This window comes from Equus przewalskii, chromosome 22 (genome assembly GCF_037783145.1).
Source record: "Equus przewalskii isolate Varuska chromosome 22, EquPr2, whole genome shotgun sequence".
In the NCBI taxonomy this organism is placed as follows: domain Eukaryota; kingdom Metazoa; phylum Chordata; class Mammalia; order Perissodactyla; family Equidae; genus Equus; species Equus przewalskii.
In genome coordinates, this window is record NC_091852.1 from 19,164,339 (window position 1) to 19,185,482 (window position 21,144).

Here is a 21,144-nt window from a genome sequence, read left to right on the forward strand (position 1 = left end):
GTCAGTCTTTCACTACTTTTTAAGTGGGACGCCTCCACAGCGTGGCTGACGAGTGGAGCAGGTCTGCACCCGGGATCCAAACCCGTGAACCCTGGGCCGCTGAGGCAGAGCATGTGGGCCTTTAATCGCTCAGCCACAGGGCCGGCCCCTCTTGTCTTTTTAATAATAGCTATTCTGACAGGTGTGAGGTGATATCTCATTGTAGTTTGGATTTGCATTTTCCTAATAAGTAGTGATATTCAACATCTTTTCATGTGCCTGTTGCTCATTTGTATATCTTCTTTGGAAAAAGTGTATGTTCATATCCTCTGCCCATTTTTTGATCGAGTTTTGTTTTTTGTCATTGAGTTATATGAGTTCTTTATATATTTTGGATATTAACCCCTCATTGGATATACAGATGATTTGCAAATATTTTATCCCAGTTGGTGGGCTGTCTTTTTGTTTTGTTGATTGTTTCCTTTGCCCTGTAGAAACTTTTTAGTTTGATGTAGTACTGTTTACTTTTTCTTTTGTTTCCCTTGCCTGAGGAGATATGATATTAAAAAAGATACTGCTAAGACTGATGTCAAAGAGTATACTGCCTATGTTTTCTTCTAGGAGTTTTATGGTTTCAGGTCTTACACTCAAGTCTTTCATCCATTTTGAGTGAATTTCTGTGTATGATATTAGATAATGGTCTACTTTCATTCTTTTACATGTGGCTGTCCAGTTTTCCCAATATCTTTTATTGAAGAGACATTGTATGTTCTTGGCTCCTTTGTCAAAGATTAGCTGTCCACACATGTGTGGTTTTATTTCTGGGCTTTCAATTCTGTTCCATTGATCTGTGTGTCTCTTTTCATACCAGTACCATACTGTTTTGATTACTATAGCTTTGTGGTATGATTTGAAATCAGCAAGTGTGATACCTCAAGCTTTGTTCTTTTTTCTCAGGATTGCTTTGGTTATTTGGGGTCTTTTGTTGTTTCATATAACTTTTAGGATTCTGTGTTCCATTTCCATGAAAAATGTCATTGGGATTCTGATTGGGATTGCATTGAGTCTGTAGATTGCTGTAGGTAATATGGACATTTTAACTATGTTAATTCTTCCAACCCAAGAATAGAGTCTCCTGCTCTATTCTTGAGGTGGCAATGCCAGTCACTTCTGTGGCCTCTCCTAGCCCACCATCTATACTCTTATGTCTCATAGGAAAGATTTTACCATCTTTGCCTAGGGTCTTAGTGAATCTGGAGCACTGGTCTCCAGGAAGTGACTTTCCTTTGTAAATAAACCAGTGAGTTGGCTGGGCACTGCTTCTTGTCTTTGTCTGCCAGTTTTACATCCCAGGGGTTGGATCTGTACCCTCACTTCTTGCCTCATTGCAAATGGATTCCTACTATAAACTAGAGGGTCTGAGGTTTCTCTATATTTCTAGAGTGAAATATAGGATGTTAGGATGCAGCCTTTGCCTTTACCATCCTAATCTCAGTCACCAGGAAGCTACCAGTTTTGCCACTTTTCTACTGCCCTTTCCCCTCCACCACACAACTTACTATTTCATATTTGTCGCTCCTCTCCTTAGGAAAAGGGTCACAATGTCTCCATAAATGACTGAAGTGTACCAGATGAGAAATGCAGCAAAATGATTATTTTAGCCCTGATCTACAGAGGGCCTCCCACCCTACCCCTGTTGATTGTTGTTATACCAAAACGAGGCCTACTGCTGCCAGATCTGTCAATTGGTCAAGAACACAGAAATCCAAATTTTTAAGTAGAATGTCCTAATTTATAAAATTTGGCTTGCTTTTTTTATTTAATGAAACAATCACAGTGCAGACTAAATAAAATTTATTTGTAGGCCAAGTTTAACTCAAGGAGCACCACTGTGATAGATCTACCAGGATCTGCCCAACAATCTCCCATCCTCCCAGCAGCAGTCTGCATGCTGGCATAGTGGGCTTATACCAACGTCTGACATAGCAACACACAAAGACCGAAAGAAAAATACTGAACGAATTTGAAAACAGATACAGATATATCAAATGTTAACTTTATAAACACACAAGAGATAGTGTTATTTTGGTGTCTCAGGTGGAATCCCATGAAGTATACATGTAGACCCATCAGGAGGCAGTGTGGTCACTTCCTAAAGAAGTCATTCTCCAACGACCGAATCTGAGTTCCAGTTCTTCTTGTTTGAAATGGTCTTTGATACTTGTAGGATGAACCATTGAAACAGTTATCTCAAGAAATTGAAATCAATACCAATACACTTAAAAGATCTAGGTTTCAGAGTAACATTGTAGAGTTCATTGAGCCAACATTTACTCATTCACTCATGGATAGCAACTGAATACTTGGAATTCCCTGGCTGTAGTGTTTATTTCAATTCACCATTTTACGTGACTAGTTTAAATACAGTCTCTCTTATTTCATTCTCCTGCTAACCAAACAAAAGCAGATTTCTAAGTTGATCTCTCACGGCAGACCCAGGTCATGTATGCAAAATGTGATGTTAGTCATTGTGACAATATAGAATTCCTATATGAATTTGAACTTTATTTTCCAAGTACTAGGCATTGTTCAAAGGTAATAATATGGCCATTAAGACTATTTCCTTACAAAAAAAAATCAAATGATGAGTAGCTTCACATCCAGATTTGCATTCTTCAAACAGCTGTCCCCCCTAGATACGTTAATGAGCGTTAGGAGGGATTAAACTTGAATTTGTAGTCTGTGGGAGGAAAGGTAACTTTAGGTAGGTATCCACTAGAATAGGCAATATATAAAGAATTAACGTTATACATATGTAATATATATATTTATGCATATAAAATATATAAGTGTGTGTGTGTCTATATAGAGACATACTTTAAAGCAGCAAGAAATTATAGTAAAACTGCTGGTGAAGGCTTACGTGGCATATCCACATTTTCTTTAATAATTACCATTTCTCTGCTCACAACGCTTATAATCTTTCCCATATTTTGCTAATCGAGAGTTGGAGGCTGTGCTAAATTAGCATTTATCATGAAATACTATTTGATGAATTTATTTTTTTAAAGAAAAATAATGAGAGTAAATTTAGCTAGGCTGACCAAATAATTAACCCTGTTCTCAGAAGAAATAAAAGTTCAAATGTACCTCAAAGTCAACTGACTCAAAAGATCAAAAGAATGCACTTTTTATCTAACCCTGGGCAACCTACTTAAACCTCTTTGGGTCTCTCTTTGCTCATCTGTAAAATAGGAGGGTAAGTCAAAATAATTGATAAGATTTCTTCTAAATCTAACACCAGACGACTGGACTTTCCCATCAAAACCCTAAAGTTTCACTAAGGTTCTGTTTGCATTTCTGCTGTTCCACACACACAAAAAGTATTATCTTGAAAAAGGGCAAACACTACACTGAATAAATAATCACAGTTCAGGTCGCTACCATAGATAAATCAAAGTCCATAAATAGACATTCCCCCCCAACACACATACACACACACACATATACACACACATATGCACACACGCGCACACACACATACGCGTGCGCGTGCACACACACACACACACACACACACTCACTGTTATTATAGGGCCAGTGTTGCCCAAACCTCAGCCGTTTGAATTTCATGGCAAATCTAAATACCGCTTATATTTTTATCACTTAAAATTGGAATTTAAATTAGCTCACTTTTTAAAAATTAGCCACATCCTAAGCAATCATAAGCTTGATTGTGCTAGCTTTACGCATTTTTCCAATAAAAATTAAAATAAATATACAGTCCATAAATATAATGAAATAAAATTCTACCAAGTACCATCTAGAATTGCGTTGTATACCCTGAGTGCTACACATACTAAACTTTGGAAAGTACCAGAGTAGCTTGTGAAAAGAAGGATGTATACATACTGGTCTAGAATGTACGATTTTGTTCTTGTTTTTTTAACAAATACCATTATTTATTTATTCTTTCTTAAAGATTGGCATCTGAGCTACCATCTGTTGCCAATCTTCTTTGTTTAGTTTTTATTCCTCTTCCCAAGCCCCCCAGTACATAGTCGTATATTGTAGCTGCGAGTGTCTCTGGTTGTGCTATGTGGGATGCCGCCTCAGTATGGCTTGATGAGCGGTGCCATGTCCGTGCCCAGGATCTGAACTGGCGAAGCTGAAGCGGAGTGTGCGAACTCAACCACTTGGCCACGGAGCTGGGCCCAAGATTTTGTTTTTAAAGGAACCTACTAAAGTAACATTTCCATTGTATTTATTAGGGTAGAAAATCTTCAAGCGTTACATCCCTTATTCTTTCATTAGTTAGAGAATCTGATTCCATACATTATTTTAAAAAGGGGACGATAGGACCACCAGTCAATGGGAAGAGCTTTTGTTTTACATAAGAATTAGCATAAACCCCACTCTCGTCATGCCAAGTGTGGACACCAAATCTTTTGGAACCATTTAGATCTGTGAACTGAGAACGACATTTTCTGTGGACTATTGAATAATCATCTTGACAAGGATAATCCTATGGGGAGGGGAAAAAAAAGAGAAATAAAATTGAATGGCTGAAATATGTAAAAAGGAGTGATTTACAAAAGTTGATCTTCAATGTGTTAGCATTATCATGATCCAAGTTTAATTTTCAAACAGTTTATTAATTTAATCTTTCAAATGTTTCAATGAAAAAAATGGCTATTGCATTTATAAGTACTTCTAATTCTGAAAGAAGAATGTAGTTCATAATTGTTTTATTTATAAAAGTAAAAAGATAAATTATTATACATTTAAAATTTTTCTAAACCATAAATATACAGCATAAAGAACAATTTAAATTTTATGATCATCTACATAAGACCAAAACAAGCTATCATTACATACTTTTTTAAAATTAATGTTATAATTATTCCAAAGAATAATATCTTCAGATATAACTTTAGTAATTGCTATCAAGTCATACTTGCCAGTAAAGCTCAAAGATTCATTCCTGTGAGAATTTACCTCAGTCTGATGTGGTATAATGTTTAAGGCATATATCCTTAGATCACTTCATGAAAGCTTCTATTGTAATACAATGAGACACTATCATTGACCATTTCCCAAAGGAAATATGGACTCTTTCAGATGACATCAAGGGTAATGGTAGACAAGGAACATAAAGCCCTTGAACTGATTATCTAATTTTTGCTTTAAATTGGTACTAATTTTAAAGCACTAAGACAATATTGAAATTAAATCACCCAAACTATAAAACGATGAAAGAACACCCAAATAGTTCTAATCTTAGGTTGACTTTATTGAAGATAACTGAAAAATTTAACCGTATGTTCAATTATAACAATCGTTATAGTGTCTATGTATTTACTGAGTGCCTATTACGGGTTGGGCACGGTAGCTGAGTGTTCATATTTTTTAATCCATAACACGGCTCTGATGTAGGAATTATTACTCCCACTTTACACATAAGAAAAGGTCATTTGCTTAAAATCTCAGGAGAGAATTTAAAGAATGCCGATATTAAGTAACTCAGCCAGGACTGCCAACTAGTTATTTGACTGTAAGATCCATTATCCCTCCAGGACCCTCGTGAAATTCTTAATAATTAAGAGATGAAAAGAAATACAAACAATAAAATCCTAAAGCTACATAATATCCATGTCACTTTTCGTGCAGTTTGGGTTTCTGCTTTTTGTTGGTGGGTTCTATTTCTTTGGGGTTTGTGTGTTTGTTTGTTTTTGGTCAGGCAGAGGCCCTTTAAGTGAGATTGAGCATCACTGGCCCAAACTGCCCCCAGAGGGAGGCAGGATCTGCTCATTCCCACCCCAGCCCTCGTGAAACTGAAGAGAGCTTCAAATGCAAGTTCAACGTGTTCCTTTAGCATCTCCGAGGCGGAGAGGATGATTTATTTTGATAAGATGAGTGACAAGATTAAATGTGATGTTTTAGGAAAAGGATTCCGGCAGCAGAAGGTATTAAAGACTGAAGGTGGTAAGGAGTGGGTTCCGGAACTGTGATTAGAATTGGATTTCAACAACTCTCATCTCATCAGCTGATGGATGGGTAAACAAAATGTCTATCCACACAATGAAACATTATTTGGCAATGAAAGGAATAAAATACGGATAGATTCTATAGCATAGAGGAATCTTGAAAACATCCTGCTGAGTGAAAGAAGCTAAACCAAAAGATCACACGTTGATGATTCCTTATATAAGGTGTCCAAAATAGGCAAGTCTACAGAGACAGAAAGTAACTTTGCGACAGGATGGGGAGGGGGAGGAATAAGGAGTGACTGTTAATGAGTGTGATGGCTAATTTTATGTGTCAACTCTACTGGATTATGGGGGCACCCAGATATTTAGCTAAACCTTATTTCTGAGTTGTGTCTGTGAGAGTATTTCCAATGAAATTAGCATTTGAATTGGTAGATTCATAAAGCAGTTTGCCCTCCCCAAAGTGAGTGGGCATTTCCAATCCACTGAGGGTCTGAATAGAAGAAAAAGGCAGAGGAAGGAAGAATGCAGCTCCTTCCTGCCTGATTGCCTGAGCTGAGATATTAGTCTTATGCTGCTCTTGGTCCTCTGGTTCTCAGGTCTTCAGACTTGGACTGAATGACACCACTGGCCTTCCTGGGTTTCCAGCTTGCAGACAGCAGACTGTGGGACTTCTCAGCCTCCATATTGTGTGAGCCAATTCTTTATAATAAATCTATTTCCACATATATATATCCTATTGGTTCTATTTTTGTAGAGAAACCTGACTAATACAAAGGGCATGGAGTTTTTTTTTGGAGTGATGAAAATGTTGTGAAATTGATCATGGTGATGACTGTATGACTCTGCATATACTGAAGGTCACTGAATTGTATACTTTAAAAGGGTGAATTTTTATGGCATGTGAATTATATCTCAGTAAAGCTGTTATTTTTAAAAAGTGGCTAAGTAGGGGTGAGTAATCTGAAGTTAGGAAAACTGGTTAAGAGACTGTTGCCTATTACCATACACAAAATTGAATACCTCCCATTTTCAGTTGTATTGGTAAGCCAGCTCTCCTGGCAAAAAAAAAAAAAACAAAAGCCAACATAACTTATTTGCAATATTTGCCAATTTCTGTGGTATAAATATTCCCACTATGAGTGACTTCAAGCTACCAAAGCGAAGTCAGTGAACACTGAGTTGGGAAGACGTGAGCATAATCAGCTCGTGCAAACTTTAAGAGGTGACTCCAGCTCACCCTGATTCCACTTCTCCCATTTCCCATTGTGTAGCCACCACACAATTTAGGTAGATTGCCCCTCCCCCAGCTCTAGGGGCGAATCTAACTGACCTAAGACAATCAGGATAATCTCACTCTACTCTCAGTGACGGTGATTGGTTCAGTGTTGGGCATGTGGCGTGAGTTTGTCCAAACAGAGTTAAGCCCAAGATTTTTGTTCAATGATTTAGGGGAAAGAAACACTTTTTCCACTATTGGACATAAATGAGGGAGCATCTATCTCAGGTTGCTATTGGCAGCCCTCCTATGACCAGTCTAGCATGAAACCAACATCATAAAAGGCAGATTTGAGAGTCAGTAAGAAGTATGACGACATTGCTGCATCAATCCTTCCTGAAGCCTGACTTTTCAAAAATGTGAGCCAATAAATCACTTTTATTGTCTGACCTGGCTTGAGATGGGTTTTGTACAACCTACTAGAAGCATCCTAAGCAACGTATACCTGAATAATCTGCAATATTGAAACACTGAGGTACTGAGAGTCAGAAGAGAAATGAGTCAAAACCAAGGGAGCAGGGAAAACATAAATAGTAGGAGTAAAGGCAAACAGTAAATTTACGACTAAGCATATAATCAGGAATCAGCAGGATGCAAATATAGAATAGGTGAACAAAGCAGGTTTTCAAAACTAAGAACAAACTATTAGGAACCTGGAGGATATAATCATTATAAGAAAGCAGAGCAAGTACGTTTTTCAAAGTTTAATACAAGAGGCACAAAGTAGAATAGAAGAAAGCAGCTGCACCAGACACCTTACAGGACCTTGATATCGACTGCGGCTCAGACCCAAGGCCAAACTGAGATGGTGGGAGGCTTGGACTAGCAAGTAATTTGGTGTACCACTCAAATGAAGTATACAGGTGGTAATCATTTCAAAATTATTAGTAGTTTTCCCCCTTCACTGTGTGTAGTTACCCATTTGCCTAAGGGGAGATCAAAATTTGTTTCAGAAAAAATGGCAAGCCAACAGTAAAGTGCTATCACCTTCTAACATGCAAAATATGATTTTTTTTAGCAAGACTCAGATTATAGAGTTCTCCAAATGTCTAGAAAAAATATCCTTTGCCATTAAGGCTTAACTAAGAGTTGGAATGGATATGAAACCGGCTTAACACAAGGTCGACATAAGGGAAGCCATATTGTAAAAAAAGAGACCATGTTGTAACTTTGAATGACCTCTGACTAACTAACCCAGCTGGATGTGCACCCTCCAGGAGATCTACCTGTTCATAGATTTTATGACCCCTGCTAGTGCATATATCTCCCCGCTGCAATAAGACCGATAACTTCATTCTTTTGAGTTCCTTAGGAATGTGATGACCCCCCAAACAGAGAGTCTATGCTGATAGCCATCATCAGTGAATACTGAAAGATTTAGTGTGGCAACTCCCAGTCTGTAACACCAGAGGGTCAACATTCCTAATCCCCTCCCCTATAACCCACTGGCCTATATAACTGCTTCAAGTTTCTGTGCCCCCCTTAAGATGGTTCTTTTGGACATTAGTCAGCCATCTTCCCTCTTGCTAGCAAGCTATAATAAAACATCTCTTCTCTGCCACCATCTTGCCTCTTGACGATTGCCTTTTGTCTTGCTGAGAGCAGATCATGCCCTTTGTGTGGTAACAGGAAGACAGAGAAGAGTCTGTCTGGGGAATTGTAGGAAGGAGAAAATAAGCAAAAAGGAGAAAGTAGGATAGCAGAAAGAGCCCATGTATTTCCCAATTTTCCCATCCTTAGACTTTAATCAGGCAGAGTCCCTTTGACCTAGACAGAGAGCAGTGCACGAGATACATAAGAATAATGGCAGAAAGGAATAGAGAGTCTCCTGGCCCCCACCCCTCATGAGAATTCTTTAAACAGAGCACTTCTCAGGCTGCTCTTTCATTTGCCTGCAGCATGGCCCTACCCAAGCAGGTGGAGAAACAGGGTCAGGCAGCAGGAGGCCTGAGAATCATCAATCCTGAGCCACTTTTGGTATCCTGTGGCAAGACAAGATCCTGGAGCTGGCCCCGTGGCCAACTGGTTAAGTTCACTCACTCTGCTTCGGCAGCCCAGGGTTTCACTGGTTCGGATCCTGGGCGTGACCTGGCACAGCTCATCAAGCCATGGTGAGGCAGTGTCCCACATGCCACAACTAGAAGGACCCACAACTAAAATATACAACTGTGTACTAGGGGACTTTGAAGAAGGAAAAGTAAATAAATAAATAAAATCTTAAAAAAAAAAAAAAAAAAGACAAGATCCTGAAGTAGCTGCAAATCTACAGAGGGGACTACTAACAGGGGCTGCAGAGCAGAACACTGGAACTTGGACTGAATGGGAGTCACAGAAGGTTTCTGTGGGATCTACAGTATCTATGGGAGTGGAAATGAGGCTGAGTCATTCCAAACATGCCATCTGGGCTCCAACCAAGCCCAGAAAGAGAGAAACAAAAAAAGACTGAAGGTTACAATGTCTACAGACTTTAGCTACTGATGCTGGCAAGGAAAAGGGCAACCAGACGGACTAGGGATACCACCCCGGAGACCAGAACAGGCAGAGAACACCGTACAAAAAACCTCACTCTTGTCCTCTGGCGTCAGGATGCTAAATCACATCCCTCTCTCCATATACCTGGATGCCATCTTAGGGAGAATTGCAGTTACTACTGCTGTATAACAAGCCAACCCATTGATAGGGGCGTAAAACAATAGCCATTTCCAGATTCTTTGGGTCAGGAACCTGGAAAGGGTACAGCAAAGACAGCATCTCTCTGCTCCATAGTGTCTGGGGTCTCATCTGGGAAGACTTGAAAGCTGGAAGTGACTTATGGGCTGTGGCTGGAAACCTCTCTCATTCTAAATGGTAGTTATTCTGGCTATCTGCTCAGACCTCAGCTGGCATTGTTGACTGGAACAACTGCACAGGTCTTCTCCATATGGTTGCTTGGGCTTCCTCATGCATAGTAACTGGATTCTAAGAATGAGGATGGCACAAAGAGAACCAGGAAGTAGTTGAATTGCTACCCTCAGAAGCCACATAGCATCATTTCCACCATCGCCACAGTTCACCCAGATTCTAGAGGTGGTAACACGGACTCTGCCTCTCAATGGAAAGAGTGTCAAAATCACTCTGTAGGAGCATGTGGGATGGCAGCACATGTTGCTGCCATTTTGAGAAAATAACAATCTCCCACAGGGAGAAAAGTAGTTGTATCGGGGTTCCCAACACCACTTCTAGGTTCGATGATTTGCTAGGAGGACTCACAGGACCCAACATATACTCGTATTTGAGGCTATGATTTAGTCAAGCAAATGGCTACAAAGCGAGATCAGCAAAGGGAAAGGGCACATGGGCTGAAGTCCAGAGGAAACCAAGTGCAAACTTCCAAGAGTCTTCTCCCAGTGAGTCACACAGGATGCGCTTAATCCCCCAGCAACGAGTTGTAAAATGCTGGGGAAGCTCTCTAAAGACTCAGTAGCCAAGGTTTTCTTGGGGGCTGGTCATGTAGGCAGTCTCTGCTTCGCACATACCAAAATTCCAGACTCCCAGAAGAAAAGCAGGTGTTCAGCATAAACCACGTTGTTTGCACAGTTTAGGCACAGAGAACCATTCTTATTAAGGAATTTTTATCCCGAAAGCCAAGTTTCTAGATGCCAACTAGGGCCAACCTTGCAAGCAGGCTTTTTAACGATTAGCAGTCTCAGTTCTGCTATGTTAGCTCTTTTCTGCAAATGGGATGGGAGAAGATCTCTGAGAATGTGAATTTTTTTTAAAGGAAATTAAACACTGCCTATAGGAACTATTTAAATTATGGAATCAGACTAAGCTTTAAATGGATTGAAGAGTTAGTGTCTTCCCGCTGGTGGCAGGTTCGGGAAGAAGGTCAGTTATTAGTTAGACACATTTCCTCTGCATATGTGAGGTGCAGTCAGTTGCTATATTTTCAACACCCTAACGTAATATTTAAATGTTTGTTCAACATCTATTTAGTGGGGGTGGGAAGAAGCGTTTAGAAATTGTGTATAGAAACAGATTTCGTGAATTACCACATGCTGCTGTTGGCTGGCCCACTATTCTGTGCTACACAGATCCTGAGTTCTGACAAGTTCCCTTAACATAGGACAGCCACTGCAGGCTTCTTCTGAGCCCTTCAGGGAGATGAGGGCAACTGGAAGGATATATCTGAGGTGTGGAACGAGTGGGCATCAGCACACAATGGCTTATGTAGAGCCGGACTGGAAGAGACATTTCACAGGAAGAACTTCAAGGACTTACCTGGCTAACTGGGGCTAAAGAACCAAGATGATCCACGGCTTCAAACCTGGATGGCTGGGAGAGTTTTAACACCACTAAAAAGAATAAGAAAGACATGGAGATGGGGAAGGACTTGTTTTAGGAAGGAAATGATCAGTCCATTTTAGATACTTTTAATCTTAGATGACAGTATAAAATCTTTATTTGGAAGGTGGTGCTGTGGGACAGATGGCTGGGACAGAGGTCAATGCCCTATGCACAGTAGTGACCATCGGCTGGGGAAAATATCTATAAAGAACATTATTGAGATCATGGATGATATTTGCATATGGACTGTGGATTACATAATTATACTGTACCAATTTTCCTAAGGTTAAAAACTTTACCATAGCTAAGTGTCCTTGTGCTTAGGAAATACACATTGAACTATTTACTGGTAAAGGGCACAATGTCTCCGGCCAACTCTCAAATGGTAAACAACTGGTAACTCTGGGTAAAGATTATATGGGAGCTCCTTGTGCTACTCTTGGAACTTTCCCACAAGTTTGAAATTACATAAAATAAGTTACCCCAAAAAAGTGATGGTTGGGGAGCCATGGAGTGGATGAATTCTCTGAGATTGTATAAAATGAGAAGAACATTGTTCTGGGATCCAAATCTTATTAGAGACACCCATGGTTGGGTCCATAAAGAAGCCAGGAAGGACAGAGAAGAAGAGAGTGTTGCAACGTCATAGATTCTGAAGGGAGAGGGAGGTGGAAGAATGCAGTTGTAGCCAACAATTTCTCACTTTCAAAGAAGCATCTGGAGCACAAGATCTGACAAAATACAACCAACGGTAAGAATCAATCCCATCATCTTTGAGTGTGCTTTTTCAGGGTAGTGTTGAGAAAGCAGAATGAAACATCCTGATAAAAGATGGAAAAGAAAGAGTGTGAGAGAAAGGAACACTGAGGGCAGACGGGCCCTGTGGAAACAGGCAACACTAGAGATGGAGCAAGAGAATCACCACGTGGAAAACCTGCTTTAAGGTTAAGAAAACTTCTTCCTTCCTTTTCTTCTCTTTCTCTTCCTTCTTCTTTTTAACAGATCGTGGAAAGACAGGTTAGTATGTTACAGGAGGGTCCTCTTGATGAGTGGGTCCCCCAGTTGACCTTCCCTCATTATGAAGGACAAACAATATGGTTTTATCTCTTATGTCAGTAAGATGTATCACTGTATCTTTAAGTGATGGGTATCTTACTCTTAGATCCCCATCCGCTCCCCACCCCACCCCCTTTGCCCCCTGGGTGCTATATTCTTACTCTAAGCACCGTTATCTCCCAAAGCCTTTTCCAGAATAAAATGACATTGATGTTCTTAGGCAACCTTATACCCAGTCCTCACGTACTTTTTCCCAATCTTCCAAGGTACTGTTCCGTGGTTACACTTACTCTTATTTGATTTCATCCTTTTTCTTTAGGACAGTTTATTTTTGATAGCTTTATTGTTCAAGGTTATTTTCAGTTTTAGGCCTGCCTTATGGAACATCAGTAACTCTGCCTAATTTAATATTATAAGATAATTTGAAAGCATAGCCTCAACTCCTTCATCCAGATCATCCATAAAAATGCATAAGGGGCAATGTTTCCTGGCCAAATCAGTCACTGCAAACTAACCTTGTGTCCACCATTAGAGAAAGCTATTAGCCACCTGGCATTCATACAGCAAAGACTGTTCTTCCCTAGCATGCCTGTAAGTGTGCTCATTTGGGGTACTGCATTTACTCTTAAACAGGTATTTGAGGTGACAGGCTTATTTATGTGAATGTCACATTGGATGGAATGAAAGTAGATATAAAAGTAGAGAGCTGTAGTATTTTGTTTCATTATTTTCATTACATATCATATACAAAATTCTTTAGCACTTATATGCACTTGACTGAAGACCTGCCTTCCCCTAATAAGGCTGTGTTCTAAGCACACATGCACAGTGATGTGGGAGGAAAAGAACAATTCCTCTACAGCCAAATCTACTTCATGAACCCTGGGGATCACGGGACATAGGCATCTCAGACAGATCCCTTCATTCATTTCCTTCACTACTTTTAAAATGATTTCATTTCTACTGGATATTTTTTCTCCCAATGACTGCATTACAGACATAGAGTAATTGGCAATGTAGCTATAATGAACATGTAACTAGTTGGATATATTTTTGTTACAAATTCAAGAAACATTTACTACCCCTTTTTATTTAATAAAATTTACAAAGGAAAGCATTTGTAACAAATACAGGTAATTTAACTAAAAGAAAATAGTCATGGTAAGTGCCAGGAAGTTTGGGCTATTGATATAAAACTAAATATTTGTATCATTAGTGAATCCGGTCATCATGAAGAAAAATATGGAGCTCTATATGAACGATCACTTCATCAAAAAAGCTGACTTTTAAAGATTAACATCATATAAACTTAGGAATGGCCAGCATCAAAAGCTAAGCAATCCACTATTAAACCTTAGCTATTGACACATTTTTCTTTCTCATGCACCAATTTTGATTGGTAGTATCATTTTAATCATATGAAACACAAATATTATTTTTCTTACTCCTCAGTCTACATTACGTGAGGATACCTGTTTTTATATTTATAATGGTGTAGTTAGGTATAAATCTGAGGCCCAGGGTTCTCTATTTTTAAATTTTTTGTTTTTTCTTCTTTACAAAGTCAAATATGTTCACTATAGAAACTAACGATAATCAAAAAGAAGAAAATAAAATCTCCCACAATCTCAAGTTCCTGAAGTAGAACTGAGCTTTTATGACTTGACATAGAAACAAAACAGAGATCATGGACAATTAACCTCAAAGGTAAAGGTATAGTTTAAGAGGAAACTGGTGTCTTTCCACTAAAAGGACACAACACTAAAACATACTTAAGAATCTGAGTTCCTGAGAATTCAGACCCACAGTTTGTCAACTGTTGGTGACATACGAGATAAGCAGGAGTTAAAATATTTATCTCCTAGTTTTCAAGTAGAGTTGAATTGAATGTCTGCCAATGTCCTTAATCAAAAAGATTACTTAGTCATGAACAACTATTAGGATGGGACAGGATCAATGCAAGAGAAACAAATCAAATAGTAGAATTTGAGAGCCAAAGAGTTAATAAAGTTATTCTGTCTTTATCAGTCAGCATCCCCCAAAGAAAAAGAACCAACAGGAGATGGATATATATGATAGATAGGAAGGATAGCTATCATCTATCATATCTATCCCTATTTGTTCTATTTCTGTATATATCTCTCTCCATATATAAAGATGTGTATATACATAGAGAGAGAGAAGGAGAGAGATCTTTCCTTCCTTCCGTCCTTCTACTCACCCATCAGCAACTATATAGTTCCCCCAAAAAGACAAATCCTATTGTATCCCAATCAGCTAGGGAAGCTGTGGAAGCCTATGGAGCTATAGGAGCAACTGCCAGGAGATCCTAAGATTGAAACTGGGCCTAGAAAATGTGGTCCCTTAGTGCTGGCAGAATGCCATGAGACTCAGGACAAGAAGTGTCTGCCTGTAAGCTATAAAATCACGCCTACATCTATACATACAAGGTCAGCACACATGTGTATGACACACACTGAGATCTTTCAGGTATGGTTTTAGGGTCAGGAAGGCCACCTTCTACTTCTGAACCAAGTAAGAGAGGGCTGTTTCCATGGTTAACTAATGCTGGTTAGCAGCATTTTGGAACACCTTGACATTGATCAAAAAATACTAGGTACAATCACATGACCCCTTCCCTCTTCTCCAATTCCACCCCCAACAACTACCTCATTTGCAGAAGAATCTAAAACTCTCTCTCATTTCATGTTAGTCAATAGCACATAATAAACTAAACAAACATTTATCAAATGGCCATTATTCTTTTGTTAGTAGATATTGAGTCAGAACATTAAAAGGACAAAAAGGAGAAAATTAAATAGTAGATATAATAAGATGCAGTACAAAGACAAGTAGCACAAAAATAAAAGTCATAAAGACACATCACGGAGTCTGGAACATTACCTAGTTAAATTTCAGCCTTAATTTTCTGGAAAAAAGTTTGGCAAAACCACACTTTATTCTAGACTACAAGGTTTATACACGATAATTTCATGTGGCCAGATTTACATTGCACAACTTTTCATGCTAATATATTTTCAAAAGAGAACCCCCACACACAAAAAAAGAACAAGAGAAAAATAAAAGGACTGTCTGTGGTGGAATGGAATTATGGAAGATCAGGTGGACACAGAATGGAGCAAAGATACAAGGAAAGGGACTTCAAAAGAAGTGGGGATGAAAGCTAATGTAGTTCAGACACGTGATGGTTCCTACAAAGCCCTCGGTCTGTTCTCGATTCACTTTCTGTCCCAGCTCTTAGTGCTTTTCAGCAAGCCATTCTTTCCCTTATTTTCTTTTCAAGGCCCCTGGTAGGCATCCCATCCTAGGAAGCAGAAAACTAAAGGTAATTCCAGCCTCTGGGAAGTGTCTTTAATGTGAATGAGCCTAACTGAACAACAAAGGCTTTCTAATGATGTTATCCACCTCTGACTCCTAGCCAAGGTGCATTGTGGTCTGGGATGACTGATATTTATCAATCAGTACCCACCATCCAGTCAGACTGCACAACTCTTGGAGGCCTCTGGTCAAGCAGGTATTAAAGTTCCAGAGGCCCAGGCTAGGCCCACTCAGCCATGAGGCACAGGTGGCTAGGGCTCACAGGACTTTCAGGAGGCCACAAAAATGTTTTCATTTTTCTTAAAATCAGAATTTTCAAAATGAATATAACAACAATTTGAACATACTCAGTGCCACTAAATTGCACACTAAAAAAGGGCTAAAATATTATATATATTTTACCACAATAAAAAAAATGCAGATGCCATTTTGAAAAACTAACTCTATTAAATGATAGAGGCTCATAGCTAAGCCAGGAAATGATGCTGGTAATTTAATATCCATAAACATCTCAGGACAGAAACCAATGGTAGCTATTACACTGAAAATTTTGCTTAAAATAGGGTATACAAGTCCAAAGTACTTCCAAGAAAAAAGTGATTATTATATGCTTTAGTTTTGTGTAATAACATTCATTAGTATATCTGTAATAATTTCAAGAGGGTTAACAATAAGATGTTCATATAACATGGCCTAAAAGACAATAACAGAGTCATAAATAGGCAAGGAGACAGTGTAAAAGAAGGGAAAAAAGGTGGGTAATCTTTACAAAATGCCAATTAGAAATATAACCTAAGAAGTATATTTCTTTAATAAGCCTTTAAATCCCCTCCAAAAAGAATATAATCCAACTTGGATTGTATTTGTCTTTATACTAAAGCAGTTGTAAAATATACTGTTTAATTAATTTATTTTTTTAATGGAAGAAGGAGCCAAAGAAGGCAAAAGTGCTTAGGCCCCAGGAAAGCCATAAAGCAGCCCTGGGTCCCAGGAGTCCAGAGGAGGGGCTGGGGCTACTCAGGTGGCAAGATTCTGAGGGACTTAAGGCCACAGCGAATTTCCAATGAGCACAGAAATATCACTATTTTAACAATGCTATATCCAGACCAGTGCAAGGAGCCCCAGCAGTAGGACAGACCAATCTTGCTGTTGTTGGGAATAATGCTGAGCAGACGCAGCCCCTTTTCTCACCTACTATGCAACACTGCATGGACCCCTCGTGGTCAATTTGGAATGCATGCCAACTTTAAGATGTAATTCTCTCTTAAGAACTTCCCAGGCTTTCCAGCCCTGAATGAACTAGGATATGCAACACTTTTTGGTTTAAAGCTACTCATATGCCTGGAAAGATAATTCAATAGGCAGCTCTATTTAGGAAAACAAAATGGTACTTCACACTGGATAACAACCAAACAGATGTACCCCAATGGCAACTGCACAGCTGGGAGGAGCCGTTAACCTCCAAAGTGCTCCCACTGAGGGACTGGTGATTTGACTCAGTCTTTAGCCCCACCCTTCTTTCCTGCTGTCTTGTAGGCTGATTTCTAACACCCATATTTAGAATCTAGCCAACACTCTGTCTTACCATTTTTTCACCTTCTCAAATCAATGGCCTTGATTCCATTATAGAAACACTCCCAGGGCCACCTCCTGGGCTCTGTCATTCCCCAGAATTGTTCTACATCTGAAATTCCAATAAGTTCCAGTATATCCCTTTTGCTCATTCCTCCAATTCTTCTAGTTGTCTCACTCCTTCACTACTGCCATGCTTGCTTTTCTTTTATCTCAACATTTTCATTCCTTTGACCATTCAACTTCCTGAGTTTGCTAGTCCCTGCCTGAACTAATTCTTTTCCTTACTCATCCTGAGTGTGCTCAGTCGGCTCTCTACCATTATTCTCAGCTCACTTAGCCCCTGCTGTAAAGGCTCAGATACCTACAAACAGCCAGTCTTGGACCAATCCTCTAATGTATCTTCACTGCAACTTTTCCTCTATTTTGGTTCTTTGGGAGAAGGATGGCAAAGCTTTTAAGAGAAGGTATTTTTCATTGAAATTGGGATGAGCCATAATAAGTACCAAGCTTAAGAGGTGGAGTTATGAAGAAGTAGCTTGCAATTCGCTTCCATTTCTCTCCTTGGAAATGATTTCATAGTTTGCTAATACTCTGTATTTCCTTATTGATGTCTAGAGCTATGGGGTGTTATCTCGAGTTCCCTTTAGACTTCCTATAACGCTGTCCTACTTTACGCAAATATGAATTAAGCAAATGTAAGAGACCATAATATAAAAATTAATAAGGTCTCAATTCATGCACAAAATCTGAAATAATATGAATCCACATATTTTAAGATTTCTTCAGGAATTGCATAGTTGCAAAGGCTGTGGCCTCAGTGAATGAATGGTGAACTGTGTTTATGCTAAGGCCACATGGTGAAGTCTCCAGCAAGTAAAAATTATTCTCCCTCCTTAGCATTTTATGAATAATACACTTATTTATGTGCATGGTAACATCTACGTTGGAATTCAGTCACTATTCTATGGTTATTTAACCATCTGCTGACATGATCATTTAAAATATTTTTTGTATCCTGTGACAATGTAATGCAAGCATTCATTAAATGGGGGTGCTAGAAGCAGTGCTAAAAACATGCCTCAAAATCAATCACATTGGCATAGAACTTAGAAGTGAATGAACGAAACTCTAAATAAAGCCAAACAACTGCCACGGCATGCTGTGCTACTAATGTGGAAACAAGCCACATGAGAAATGGTAGAACTAATGCTGAAAAAATTAAAATCACAAATATAGAGCACGATAGCTAAGATTTATACACCCTGAGAATACATCCCACATTCTTTATGTTTATGCCTATGGGGAAATCAGTCCTTTGAATTTTGTGAATTTTTAATTATGTCTTGCAACGTCCTTTTGTTTAGAGATGGAGCTAAATCCCGTGTATATAAGGAAATGAGCCTGAATTGTATTTTTAAACAATATATTTGTTTCCTTGTGGTTTTGCTGACTATAAACCATCATACATGCTGTATTCGAAAAGTCTAAAAAGTGTAAAGATGAAGCAAATCACCTAGAATTCCACTATTCAATAGCTAACTTTATTAGCATTTTGACAGTTCCTTCAGTATATTTTTACATAGTTTAAGTATACATGCAATTTTGTATCTTAAAGTTTCTTTTAACTTTAAATGAAATTTTCCCAAGATACTAAGAAATATCTATGGACATTATAAAGGCTATAAAGTATCTCATCATATGATTATAATGTATTTAATTAGTACTGCTCCCAATACTAAAACGTTAGGTACTTTCCAAGTTTTGCCATTGTAAATAATTCAGTGATGAGTATCTCTGGATATAAATTTTATCCCTAGTTTGAATTATTTTTTCTTTGGGGAAATTTCTTAAAACAAGAATGATGAGATCAAATAGTATCTTGATACCTATTGCCAAATTCCTTTCCAGAAAGATTAAAACAATTTACAATCTTCCTGGCAACAGATAAAAGTGCCCATCTCACCCCATCTTCACTCCACTGAGTATTATTATTTTAAAAAATATTGCCAATTTTATTAGCAAAATAAATCATTGTTTTAATTCACATCTTTTATTATTTGTAAATTGGGATTTTACCTACATTTATTAGCTAGTTAATTATATTTCTTACTTTGTAAACTGTCTATATATGTCCTTTGCTCATTTCCCTAGGGTCTTAACATTTTTCCTGCCAATATATATGAGTTCTTTTTGTATATTATCCATAATATACACAATTAGCACACAAGGCATATTAACCATAAGCTATCATATTTGCTTTTTTTAATGGCTTGAACGCTATTTTTTAATAAAATAAATAAATAAGAATATAAGATAAAATGAAGGTGGTATCATGAATTCTTTACTTCCCTAAATTGGTTATGTCACCATTTCGAAAAACTTTCAATTATTCTCAAGCTGTGCTACTGTTTCAAAAAACTTTTGATTATTTTCAATCTGTTTATTCTTTCAAATAAGTCTTAGAATCTTAGAGTTCTGATAGAAAACAAAATCCATTGGGATTTTTATTATCATCATATTAAATTTATAAATTTAACTTACAATTAATTTAGTTTTCCAGTCCCCTAAAATGGTAGTTATTCCCCTGTATTTGAGATTTCTGTCTCTATTACCTTTGGGTTCATATTAAAAAAGAAAGAAAGAAAAGAAAGAAACAACAGCTTCAAACAACAATTTATCATTATCTTCTTCTTGGACTCTCTCATGAGTTGCAATCAGATGGCAGAGAGAGCTGCAGCCCAGGCTCACCTGGACTAGATGCCCAAGATGGCTTCCTCAATCATAAGTCAAGCTCATCAGTGTTCCTCCTCATGGCCTCTCTCCAGCAGAGCCACCTCGATTTCTTACATGGTATCTCAGGCCTCCAAGTTGGAAGCAGTCTTAAAGCTAGCCTAGATCTAGCATAGGGTCACTTTTTCCACGTTCTATTGATCAAATCAGTCACCTGACAGCCAAGATTCGAAAGGTGGAAGAATATTCACCTCTTGCTGGGGAAGTGGCCTGTGCAAACAGCAAAGTCTGCCATCTTTGGAGACAAACTACCACACCTTCTTTTGTGTTTGATCTAGAATTTTCCTCATAAAAGTATTTTAAATTTGTGTTGCTATCATAGCACAAATCTGTATGTTTTTTCTTTTATAGTTTACTAAGCAGTTAGCGCTGACATGAAGGAGAGCTATGGTATTTGATATACTTATTTCGTATTCAATCACCTTACTAAATGGTCTTATTTACTCTAATTACTTCTTAGTTTAGTATCTTGGTTATCCTAAGAAGATAATCATACTATGTGAAAATGAAGATGACTTTTTCCTCCCCTTTTGCAACAGTTAAATCTCTTATCTATTGTGCTAGTTAAGACTTCCAGAACAAGACTAATAGGAAGCAGCCTTGTCTTGTTTCTGTTATATAATTTTTAAAGTACAAGTATGTTGAAGTTATAAACCAGACATATTTTATCAACATACACATTTCCCAGAGCTAAATTAAGCCACTTTTATGTCTCAATGCAATACAAATGAGTAGAAAGGTAGGTTTTTATTCCAGATAAACTGAATTCAGGAAGGGGACAATAAAACAAGATAGGAAGAAAGTAACTAA

The 21,144-nt window shown here is 38.2% G+C and overlaps 1 protein-coding gene across 11 annotated transcripts in view; it reads right to left on the reverse strand.

The window, feature by feature from the left end:
- CFAP95 (cilia and flagella associated protein 95) overlaps window positions 1-21,144 on the reverse strand; it is a 138,133-nt gene that overhangs the window by 65,384 nt on the left and 51,605 nt on the right. For 2 of the 11 annotated variants that reach the window (XM_070590453.1, XM_070590447.1), the window contains one exon: window positions 4,227-4,504. The exons of 7 other annotated variants lie outside the window; for them this stretch is intronic. In XM_070590453.1, the coding sequence (XP_070446554.1) occupies window positions 4,474-4,504 (31 nt within the window). In that variant the 3' untranslated portion in view covers window positions 4,227-4,473. Of the gene's footprint in view, window positions 1-4,226; window positions 4,505-11,508; window positions 11,583-21,144 lie in introns of those variants that run through there. 2 more of the 11 variants (XR_011531711.1, XM_070590452.1) reach the window with 2 other exon arrangements.